The following is a 12,676-nucleotide window of genomic DNA, read 5'->3' on the forward strand; positions in this document are numbered from 1 at the left end:
TTTGCCTACATATCTGTTCCTCTATCTCCCCCTGACTGTTTGGGGGCCTATAGTACACTCCCAGCAAAGTGCTTGCCTTGAACCTTCAGGAATAGGATCTGGGTTACTGAATCAACCATGATGCTTCACTTGCGCCCGGAGATCGTGACGTCATTGTCCTGTGCATCGCCCCAGTAATGCCCTGGACCCGAACATCGGTTCCACCCCCTGTAGCATCGCCGGGCAACAACACCAACAGCTGCAGGGGGCATTGTTCGAGAGGCCGGGCACTTCGGGGACGCAAGTTAAAGGGGATGTTGGCGCGGTAATTAATAAAACTGTTGCAGTACTTGAGTTTTTTCCATTTTCCTTCGACTGTGATCGATCAGCCCGGCACTCTGCTGGAGTGCATGGGGCTGTCGGGCCGGATCATGGTTGCCGCCGGCGACCAGCTAACTGGTCCCAGTACAGAGCCTGCAGCGACGGCCCTTCCCTTTAAGGGAGGGAAGGTGCCTCGAATCTCGGCAGCGCTGCACGGGACATTATGCAGCGCTGCACCACTACTGCTCCGCCTGCGTCCTTTAGCGCTCCAGGAAGGAAGTGGAGAGCTTGATTTAGCGCTCCACCTCCTTCCTGGAGCGCTAACACCGAATTTACAGAAAGCTGGGAATCATTAACGCCTGGTGCTAATTTTTCCAGCTTTCAAAAGTTACCGCCCCCAAACGGGGCGATACCGAATTTCTCCCCCCAAACTGTTTTTGACCTTTCCTTCTATTATTGCTAAAACATACAAATCAAAGTTGTGGACCGAACAAAGGCATCAGCTGTGATTGATAACAGGAAAGATTTCCTGCAAATTTTCATGTGCAATCACACGGTCTCCTATTGGCATTCCCTGTGTCGAGCAGACTTTGAAGTAAATACGTGGCATAAATCAGATATTGTACCAAACCAAGTATTGAGCCCACAGAATGAAAATTTATGCTGTATTATTCAGAGAAAATCTCACTCATCGGGCAACACGTATGTAGTTAGTGCCAACAATGAGAACAATGTGTTATTTAGGACACAGAAGTGGGAGGTCACAAGTTTCCAGCTATAAAAATAGACAGGTAACAGCACTGTTTTCCCCAATGGTGTGCTGACCTTACCAATGGTATATGGAGGAAAATGACTGAATGAGAATGGAGACAATTGCCTTCAATGTTACAAAGTCATTGCTTTCAATGTCACAGTACTCATATATACAGTAATTTAACCAGAAGAGATTTCACAGGTGAACTGCAATGATGAATACGTTGAGCCCCAGATATAAATAACTGCTGTGACAGTGGTTGAGAGTCTCTGGGGTAATTTCAAAATAATGAAAAATGAATGAAGGCTTAAATTAAAAATCCCAAATCTTACAACTGAAATAGAGCTCTTCTAGTTATCTCATAGGCCAACTGGAAGCAATGAATTGAGAAAAAGGGTTAGATTCCTGAAGGCTATGCTAGACACAGATGAATAAATAGTCCATTAGCGTTTTCACTCAAAATACACTAATTATTATTCCCATCTACTTCTCCAATAAAATTAGCAAAAGACAAGGGCCTAGGAATAGGTCTATGTAGTGCCCTGTTTTGTGGGTGTTAATCAGACTACTAAGGCCCCAATATGGCAGGCAGGAATCGTGTGCACATTTCCGGCCAGAGGTACGCCACCCGCCATGTTGGGTAAGGACAAAAAATGTGTGTCCTTTACCCATGCTTGAAACAGGCGTTAGCCCCTTTACACATGCAAATAAGGGACGCAAAGCTTGTTTGAGGCCCCCAGTCAAAATTGGTTTGCCCTGAGGCAGCCCACGCCAGCACCAGCTGGACCCAAGGAAACCGAGCCAGGGATCGCCTGCTAGTACCAACAAGAGGGTGAGTAACTTACCTGAATGTGGAGCCGGAGGAACACTCCCACATTAAAGGAACTGATCGTCGCTGCTCCACCCACCCCCCCACCATCTCCTGATCGCCCCCGCACCTGGCCCTGACTCCTCATATCGCCTGCCACCGGCCCTGACACCCGATGAGCATCTTTACTTCAGTCTGTTCTCCTTCATAGACTTCCTGCTCACTCTGTTAACGATAATTTTAAATTGATGATCCCTTGTCATTGACTCGCCAACCAGAGATTTCTCCCTCCGCGACACCCTGGTCCACTCCTTCCCTTTTGTTCTTTCCTCCCCTCCTCCTGCCCCTACACTTGCTTAAAAACCTGTTCCATCTCCAACTTTTTCCAGTTCTGACGAAGGGTCATTGGCCTGAAACGTTAACTCTTTTTCTCTCTCCACAGATGCTGCCTGACCTGCTGAGCCCAAAAGCTCTGGCTGAATTCTGTAGCACAGTAATGCCTGATGCTTGTTCTTCCGAAAACAGGCTCCTTATGTGCTTTCAGGGTGTGTACAACAGGAAGCAAACCCTCACCTGGGTGATGCATGCTCCAGTAAATGCAACTATGACAGCAACTACATTGACTGTAAGCTGAAATTGTAGAAACTTGGAGATGCTGTCATAAACATTACGGCCCCACATGACAGCCTTCACGATGCTGCTGAAGTTATCATCGGTCAAGATAATGTCGGAGGCTTCTTTTGCGACATCCGTACCAGCGATGCCCTAAAATACAGCAAAAAAAAAGTTAACCAGCACCGCTAGTGTCAGAAATCTCTGTGTTTGACAGATTTGGGGGAAAAAAAACCAATAGAAGTACAGTAAATGGATTTGGTTCTGAAATTAATCTTTTTTTAAAAACTGCTCTGAACATTATAATAATGTGCCCAACTTTACCTAGAGTCTGATTAAAACCATTAATTAGACTACATTCATTAGTAAGGCAGGAGACATCAATCTTTTGGGAACAGAACACTTTTTCCAACCAGAGAGTCAGGTCAGGGAGGTCAGGTGTTAACATAATTTTGATGCAGGTTCCATCTACAAGAACAGTGTGCCTTAATTCAAATCTCAGAAAAATATCTCCTACGATGCTGAAGTGATGTTGACCTTCGTATATCAGCCATTCCTGTGACAGCTCTGAATTGCAATAGAATTTAGTACCAGATAGTGCCAAATTATGATCATTTTTATGCTGTGGGTCCACTGGGAGATTGGCTGAAGAATTTCTGGCTTGCTAACTTGAAATTTATGTTGACAAATTAGCAAACAAAACAATGGAAATGAAAGTTGGCTACAATCATTACAAATAACTTGAGCTTTTGAAAGCGTTATTTACAGATGAAGGCTGAAATGGGGATTTTCAGGTAAACACATTCTACTGTCTTTGCACAAAGCAATCACCATGGTAACAGCCTTGACATACAGCTAGCACGGGGCATTCAAAATATCCATCTCCTTACAATACATTATAGACCAGCATTCTTGCCAGCTGGATAGCAACTTATGGTGTGTAAATGTCAGAACATGCCTGGTGTTGTGATGTTGCCAATATAAACTGATGTGGTATGACCAAACTGCTGTACGTTAGAGAAAGAGGATAAATGATCCCAAACATTTTACGGTCTTGAAACAATAAATATTACAAACCTTTGAAGATTCTGGTAGTATTTAGGTTACAAAAAATAAAAACGGAATACTTTAGATTTGTTCTTGGAAATCTGTGAGCATAAAATTACTCATGTTGCACATGTTCTCTCAACAAGTTCGCTGTCGGATCAGAAGTAAATTCAACACAAGCACTTGTACATTATAACATACAAATTATGCTTCTGTTACATGCGTTATGTGGATTAACTGTTGTCCTTATCATATCACACCTCAGGCGGGTACCAACTGCATCTTACTTAACTTCCCTCCCACTAAAATGATTATTTCTATGAATTTTCTCGCTTGTATAGATCTGAATTCCTGTCTTGCCGTCCAGTAAACAAACGTCAAGTCTTTTCAACATTCATCATCATTTCCAATGCAATGCAATAGAAGGAAAAAATTCCATCCTACACACATGCCTAGTCAACAAGATTAATGAGATTAAATGCAAAAAGCCCAACAGAAAAATTAATTTGGCAGTTTTACCCTATTCCGAGTGTGCATGGGCCCAACACAAAAGTGGCCATAATTTGGCATAAATTGACAATCTCAGTTACAGAGGCCACAAGGATGACAAGTATCCGTCACAGTACTGAAACGACCCTTATCAGTCACAAATGACATCCTTTGTGACTGTGACCGTGGTGCACTATTCCTCCTCATCCTTCTCGACCTGTCTGCAGCCTTTGATACAGTTAACCACACCATCCTTCTCCCAATGCTTCTCCTCTGTTTACTAGCTGAATGGAACTGCCGTCACCTGGTTCCATTCTTATCTGTCCAGTCGTAGCCAAAGAATCTCCTACAATGGCTGCTCTTTCCACTCCCTCACCGTTACCTCTGGAGTCGACCAAGTATCCATTCTTGGCCCCCTCCTATTTCTCATCTACATGCTGCTTCTTAGCGACATCAACCGAAAACACGTCAGATTCCACATGTACGCTGACGACATCCAGCTCAACCTCATCACCACCTCTCTCGACCCCTCCACTGCCTACGATTTGTCACGCTGTTTGTCCGACATCCAGGATTGGATGAACAGAAATTTTCTCCAATTAAAACATTGGGAAAACCAAAGCCATTGTTTTCGCCTGCCCAATCACAAACTCCATTCCCTAGCCACCTTTCCATTCCCCTCCCGAGCCATTGTCTGAGGCTGAACCAGACTGTTCACAACCTCAGCGTCCTTTCTGACCATGAGCTGAGCCTCCTGCCCCATATCCTCTCCATTACCAAGACCTCCTACTTCCACCGCCGTAATATCACCCATCTCTGCCCCTTCCTCTGCTGCTGTAACCCTCATTCATGCCTTTGTTATCTCCAGACTCGACTATTCCAATCCTCTCCTGACCAGCCTCCTAGCTTCCACCCTTCGTAAACTTGAACTCATCCAAAACCTCTGCTGCCCGTATCCTAAATCACACCAAGTCCTGTTCTCCCATCAATCCTATGCTCGCTGACCTATATGCAGCAATGCCTCAAATTTAAAATGCTCATCCTTGCGTTCAAATCCCTCCATGGCCTCACCCCTCCCTATCTCTGTAACCTCCTTCAGCCCTACAACCCTACGAGATCTCTGTGTTCCTCCAATTCTGGCCTCTTGTGCACCCCCAATTTCCTTCGCCCCACCATTGGTGGCCATGCCTTCAGCTGTCTATTTCAAGCACTGGAATTGCCCCCCTGTCTCTCTACCTCTCTCTTCTCCTCTAAGATGCTCCTTACCTCTTTGACCAAGCTTTTGGTCATCTGTCCAAATATCGGTAGTGGGGAAAATGCTAGAGTCCATTATAAAAGATGTAATAGCAGAGCACTTGGAAAGCAGTGACAGGATCGGACAAAGTCAACATGGATTTACAAAAGGTAAATCGTGCTTGACCAATCTACTGGAATTTTTTGAGGATGTAACTGGTAAAATAGATAAGGGAGAACCAGTGGATGTGGTGTATTTGGACTTTCAGAAGGCTTTCGATAAGGTCCCACACAAGAGATTAGCGTGCAAAATTAAGGCACATGGGATTGGGGGCAAGGTATTGACTTGGATAGAGAACTGGTTGGCAGATAGAAAGCAAAGAGTTGGAATAAACGGGTTGTTTTCCGAGTGGCAGGCAGTGACTAGTGGGGTACCGCAAGGATTGATCCTAGGACCCCAGCTGTTCACAATATATATTAATGATCTGGACGAGGGAATTGGATGTAGTATCTCCAAATTTGCAGATGACACAAAGCTGGGTGGGAGGGTATGCTGTGAGGAGGATGACGTGAAACTCCAGTACGATTTGGACAGGTTGGGTGATTGGGCAGAAACATGGCAAATGCACTATAATGTGGATAAATGTGAGGTTATCCACTTTGGTGGCAAAAACATGAAGGCAGACTATTATTTGAATGGCAATAGATTGGGAGAAGGGGAAGTGCAAAGAGACCTGGGTGTTATTGTGCACCAGTCGCTGAAGGTAAGCATGCAGGTGCAGCAGGCGCTTAAGAAGGCAAATGGTATGTTGGCCTTCATAGCAAGAGGGTTCGAGTACAGGAACAAGGATGTCTTGCTGCAGTTGTACAGGGCCTTGGTGAGACCACACCTTGAGTATTGTGTGCAGTTTTGGTCGCCTTATCTGAGGAAGGACGTTCTTGCCATGGAAGGAGTGCAGCGAAGATTCACCAGGCTGATACCTGGGATGGCAGGAATGACGTATGAGGAGAGATTGTGTCGATTGGGCTTATACTCACTGGAGTTTAGAAGATTGAGAGGGGATCTCATCGAAACCTATAAAATTCTGTCAGGCTTGGATAGACTAGATGCAGGAAGGATGTTTCCGATGGCCGGGGAGTCCAGAACCAGGGGTCATGGTCTAAGGATAAGGGGTAAGCCATCTAGGACTGAAATGAGGAGGAATTTCTTCACCCAGAGAGTGGTGAACCTGTGGAATTCTCTGCCACAGAGGGCAGTGGAGGCCAGTTCATTAAATATATTCAAGAAGGAGTTAGATATATTTTTTAAAGCTAAAGGGATCAAGGGATATGGGGAGAAGGCAGGGACAGGGTACTGAATTTGGATGATCAGCCATGATCTCATTGAATGGCGGAGCAAACTCGAGGGGCCGAATGGCCTACTCCTGCTCCTATCTTCTATGTTTCTGTCATAATATCGGTGTATGTGGCTTGGTGTCAAATTTTGTTTGATAACGCCCCTGTGAAATGCCTTGGAACATTTTACGACGTGAAAGGCGCTATATAGATTCAAGTTGTTGTATGCAAAATGAAACCATTCATACTGGCTCAAAAGGGATATGCTTCCAAGGCAGAAGTTAAGGCACATTGTTGAAGTACAACAAAAGAAACTTTACCTCCGTTTGCCCCATACACTACCTGAATGGGCAGAAAATAGAAAAATATTCAAGGTCCAGAATTGGTATCTCTTATCGAGATGACTACAAGAAGTAAGGATCGAGCATGGTATTGAATTGAACAGCTCCATTACAGTTAAACATCAATCACTAGAGGGTGCTCAAATCTTATCAAGTGCTGATGCCTGGCAGAAGAAGGTTTTAAGGTTGCTCTATTTACAGTTACATAGTAATATTCTGTATAAATTAACGGAAAACTGCCATCCCACTGGGGTTGGTGTGAAGGTGAGCAATTAGACTAAAAGTTCAGAATAGCCAAAATGGTTACTAATAGCAACAGTAGTATCCAACGACGTCTGCTGTCAACAGTGATATTTTTGGAAGACTTTAAGCAGAGTGACTTTCTTCTAGAACCTTCAAAATGATCACAGGATTTTTAAAATTCCCTTGAAAAATATATTATTGAAAAGATCATGATGGATAGTCTGCTCTGAATCTTGTTGAGTGCTCAGTTTATTTCAAGAAAAAAATTTTTGGCTTGCAAACCAGAAATGATGGACAGCAATGCTTCTTTATTCAATTGATTAAAGAAGCATCACTGTTGATCCAACAATTTTGAGGAAATAATATGCAAAGCAAAGCTTTGGGTACTGATATTAGTTAATTATTGAAGTGACATTATAAAAGTAACATCCTAAGTCTTGCTTAATGAAGTAATTTTGAAAATAATAGCTTTCTCCAGACCATTTCTTAAATATTACATGTTCGAAGGCTTTTCCCATGCCACTGGACCACTGCTGACTCATCAATGCCCACAACTTTCTTGACTACTCTCAAAAACGGTTGCAACTAATGTTGGAATATGGCTTCATAGGTGCCATTAGTGCTCCAGTACCTCACCCAATAACCATTCTACTTGCGTGAGCCTAGACAATGAGGCCTAGAAATTTGATTAGGCCGGAAAACAGGCGGTGACACCGCGGGCCAAGGTCAACAGCCGCCCGCAAAAATAGCACAAGCAGCACCGGTATTTTGATGCTGCCTGCTGCTTTACATAAGCGGAGCGCAGAATTTCTTGTGCAATGCACTCTTTCCAGCACTAACCTCAGCAGGCGGCCGAAGGATCGGGCCATGTGCTGTTTCGGATCATTTGGTGACGGCTCCTGGGTTTTGCTGGGTCAGGAGGTATTGAGTCCGCTGATGGCCCTTGTAGGGTTGGAGCATTGTGCGTTGTGGCACATTAGGAGGCATTTGTTTGTCCATGGTTCCCCTCTTACTTTCACGGACATTTGTCTGGGTCTTGTGTTAAGTCCACAAATGGGTACCAGACTGTCTGGTACTCCTTGCTTCGCTGGCTGCTACAGGCCCACGATTGATGTGACAATTAAAATACTTGCTGAAAATGGCAGCTGCCGTGGGACCCGCCGGATGGCGGCGGACGTCATTTTTAGCAACAAAACGGGTGTTAACGGCCAGCGCTAAACCCTCCAATTTCTAGGCCTGAGTGTCTGCAAAGGGGGGGGGCGGTGTCATTACAACCAAGCCCCATCCAGTCCACACCTAATGTCAAAACAAATGCATTTCCAGCAGAACTCATTGGCTGATTTCTCTCCTCCCTAACCCAACTGCATTTGTGGATCGCTGATGCCACCCTAGCCGAGATCAGCTAACTCAGCACAGATGAGGGCTCAAGCCAAGAGCTTTGCTGGTTTCCAATACCCAGGGAGCATCGTTTCAAACTTAAATAATTTCATGCATATGATCTATTTATAAATCTGTGCCCATAAGTGCAGACATCAAATAGGAATACAAGGCTATCAAATCAGGAACCACTGCTTCCTTTTCATACTTCCTCCACCCATTTCCTTCAGTCTGATCATGTCTCTAATAACTTCAATGCAGAGGAACCCACATGCAATAGGTGAAGGCTAGCAAGTTACAACAACCAGGCTTGTATATACCATTGCTGACCATGGAACGAGCAAAAGTGGAACTGAGTGACAGGTTTGTGTGTATTGCGACAGTGCTTTCTAATTGACAAGTAGGTTTGTGGTCTTGACTGTCATATCATTCTATTATTTAAATATTCAGCTTTAATGCATATTGATCTGTAACAGTAGAATAGGGTTTCACAAGGTTAGACCACTGAACACTTCAGAAATCGTAAAATCAGTGCATGGATTTATTGATTCTATAAAATAGTTTATTAATGCACATTGGCATAGTAATTGGGAGTAATGAATCTAACACAGTGACTTATCGCCATTGATTTAACGGGCAGCACAAATATAAGAGTCGAAATCACAAAGCCTCATCTATGTGAATTGATTAGGTTCAAATCACAAGTGACATGTTTCAAAGTTTCACATCTGATGTATTAATATCACTAACGCAAAGATAAAGGGCCTGAAATTATGGTGCCGATGACAGTGTACGCATAGCATATGCCATCGGAAGACTTGGAAAAGGTCCCGCAAGTTCCGGGTTTCTGCATGCATTGCGCATGCGTGAAAACCCGGAGCTTGCGATCTGTCAAGGATTGCCTTGACAGATCATCCGCATGCACCCCAAATACACTTTTGTTGCTGCAGAGTTGGGCTAGTTGCCTAACCACTGCCCACCAAATGCCCACAAAACCCTTACACCTGGTAAAAGCAGGGCTACGCCCTTTTCCCGTATGCCAGACTACAAGTGCCAAGAGGTTTCTCAACTGTGGGGGCTTTCATAGCCAAGCCTAATCCTGTCCTCCAACATCCACACACACACACTCACACTTCTCACAGGGGTCACTAAAAAGTGATTGATTTTTCCCCAGACAGTTTTCACCTCCTAAAGCAAGGCACACCAAAGCCATTTGTAGCATCACTACCCCCATCCCAGCTCAGATCACCTAACTCAGCATAACGGTCCCAAACCTGGGACTTCCTGGTCTGTATGAGTCGACTACTCACTGGGTAAACTCACTGAACCATCGGGAGAACTTAATTGAGGTTTTCTAGCACCAGACCCAAGGGTCCATGTTCTTTCGGTTTTTGAAATGGAAAAAAATTGCTAACTTTCAAGGGTAAAGTAGGGGCCCACAAGATATCTATGAGCAAAAAAAAAATCCATTAATATATCCATTTTCATTTTACAATACAACTGTATAGAAGCAATATGTTTAAAAACAATGTTTTTTTAAAAAAAATGCCAGCCCAACTATTTAAAATATATCTGAACCAATTCTGTCAAAGTTATTCTAGTATGTCTCTGATCCAGTTGGTCTCATCTCACTCCAGATCAGATGGCATGACCAGGCAGGATATTGAGCCTATTGTATCTGTAATATCTTGTAGCAGGCCTCTACATTTGGGAATAACCAGCTGCAGTGTTTTCATCCAGCCCAAATGTAACAGGTGTGCTGCATTGAATCATAGCATCATAGAACAGAATCATAGAATGGTTACAGCACAGAAAGAAACGGGGCGTAACCGAATTTCGCACCCTATGCCTCTATTTATAAAGCCCAGGATCCCATATGCTTTTTTAATCGCTTTCTCAACCTGCCCTGCAATGATTTGTGCCCCCAGGTCTCTCTGTTCCTGCAACCCCTTTAGGGTTGTACCCTTTAGTTTATATTGCCTCTCCTTGTTCTTCCTACCAAAATATATCACTTCACACTTTTCTGCATTAAATTTCATCTGTCACGTGTCCGCCCATTTCACCAGCCTATGTCTTCTTGAAGTTTATCACTATCCTCCTCACTGTTCACTGCACTTCCAGGTTGTGTGTTACCTGCAACTTTTGAAATTGTGCCCTGTACACCCAAGTCCAAGTCATTCATATATATCTCAAGTAAAGCAGTGGTCCTAGTACCGACCCCTGGGGAACACCACTGTATACCTTCCTCCAGTCCGAAAAACAACTATTCATTGCTGGAAACTATAACTTTAGCCAAACTGACAAATCAATAATACATGTTTGTAGGGAGCAAATCATAATATTGGTGATTCCACTTTTAGCACTGACAGTGCAGGAATACTGCTGCATTAACACAATTTATTGATTGAAATCTTACACAAAAATGCTAATTTAACACATTCTGTATTTCGTGAATGTTTTGTCGCCTACCATGGCAAAGCCAACATCTGCTTTCTTCAGCGCTGGTCCATCGTTGGTTCCATCACCAGTTACTGCTACAACTTGTCTTCGCTCTCCGCACAGGCTGTCAATTATACCTGTAACAAACAAAGCCATCCCACTGGAGCTCATTAGAAAGAATAGATCTGATGAGACAATGAGCTTCTCACTCTCACCATTCACAGGAAAACTGCCTCCACTCTTCCAGCTCCAATTACTTATGTCAGCAATTTGTGCTCGAAGTAACAATTTCTCAGAAAATAATGTCAGTTTTTATTAGTCAGCCACTGCCCTCGACACCTTCAAGCAACCACATTGGTTTTTTTTTAAACGTAATACAGCCAGACTAATGATTAAATAACAGTGACAAGTTAGGGGGAGGTAAAGACAATTAAAAATTAAATTGGGTCGCTGACCCCATTGGCGAAATAATCTCTGGACTAATCGTCATCTCTAAAATTGTTACACAATTTATAAGAAATAATTAAATAATTTGACCCTCAGTAGAATAATTGTACTGTTACTGGTTAAGAACATTAATAATGTAATCATTGATCATGATTCATTATTCTGTAAACATTATAATATGTCCCTTTCCAAATTATTGCAAAAATCAATGTAATGTTCAGGGCACATTCCAAAACAATTAATGTTAAATATACAAAAACCTCATGGTGAAAATAATGAGATAGATTTCATTTGATCTGATTATATTTAATTGCCTCCATACAGTTTCAATTTTATCTTGTGGAAACTTGCATTATATTTTTCTGAGCAAATTTCAAACCTTTCGCTGATAAATATGGGCAGAATTACAAACATTCAGGCCTTTAATGATTTTCAAAGCATATGTGTATCACTTCTTCCAACATTTGGTGTACTGCACACTACCCTCACAAAGAAGCTTTGCCTAATCCCAGCTTGCTTTTTGTATTTATTTTCTGGTCATTGTGAAGGACAAATAATTCTCAGGTGGTGTGGAGGTTAAGAGATTAGGAAAGATAAATAAAACATCAGGAAGTTAGACTGACTGAGTCTTCAACTACTGTTTAACCATGTGCATTACGCAACTGAACTACAAATAAAGTGCAAACCAGAAATAATGTGCAATGCTTTTCAAAATGAATCACTGTTCCTTTTCCTAACATTTTTGTACCTATTGTATATTAAAAATGGTGAGTGGATCACAACATTCTATCTTGAAATACATTGGAAACCTAATGAGAAAATCCATATTCTTTTGCAATACCTGTTATGCTTGTAAGTGACAGATGATTGGCATTTATAGCGCAAATGCCTTGTCACAGTAATGTTAAGAAGGTGCGAGGACATTGCACAGGATCACAATATGTACCTCTGCAGCAGCAAGTGATCTCCAGCTGGAAGTTAGATTATGATGTACCATCTCAGGCTTTTAAGAACCCACTTACTGTCATAAGAATATTTCTAACTTGTACAGGAAACTTTGGTTTATCCGGAGGTTATATGTCCGGAATACTCGATCTAACGGCAAAAATCAGGAGCCGTTTTCTATATGTTTTTTTAGTTCTCGTTGCTTTTTTTTTTCCAGTCAAGCACTGCAAAGTCTGTAGCTATAGCAACAGCTTCAGCTACAGACGCTTGCAGCTACAGCCGACTGTTTTGAAGCTGTAGGGTTTG

At 42.9% G+C, this 12,676-nt stretch overlaps 1 protein-coding gene across 14 annotated transcripts in view; it reads right to left on the bottom strand.

The window, feature by feature from the left end:
* atp2b2 (ATPase plasma membrane Ca2+ transporting 2) overlaps positions 1-12,676 on the bottom strand; it is a 784,580-nt gene that overhangs the window by 35,434 nt on the left and 736,470 nt on the right. For all 14 annotated transcript variants that reach the window (XM_086001789.1, XM_086001795.1, XM_086001794.1 and 11 more), the window contains 2 exons: positions 11,009-11,115; positions 2,436-2,627 (listed from right to left, as the gene is read on the bottom strand). In XM_086001789.1, coding sequence (XP_085857915.1) covers positions 2,436-2,627; positions 11,009-11,115 — 299 coding nt within the window. The remainder of the gene's footprint in view (positions 1-2,435; positions 2,628-11,008; positions 11,116-12,676) is intronic.

The sequence above is a fragment of the Somniosus microcephalus genome, chromosome 11 (genome assembly GCF_052327205.1).
Source record: "Somniosus microcephalus isolate GS21.2 chromosome 11, FLI_Smic_1.0, whole genome shotgun sequence".
In the NCBI taxonomy this organism is placed as follows: domain Eukaryota; kingdom Metazoa; phylum Chordata; class Chondrichthyes; order Squaliformes; family Somniosidae; genus Somniosus; species Somniosus microcephalus.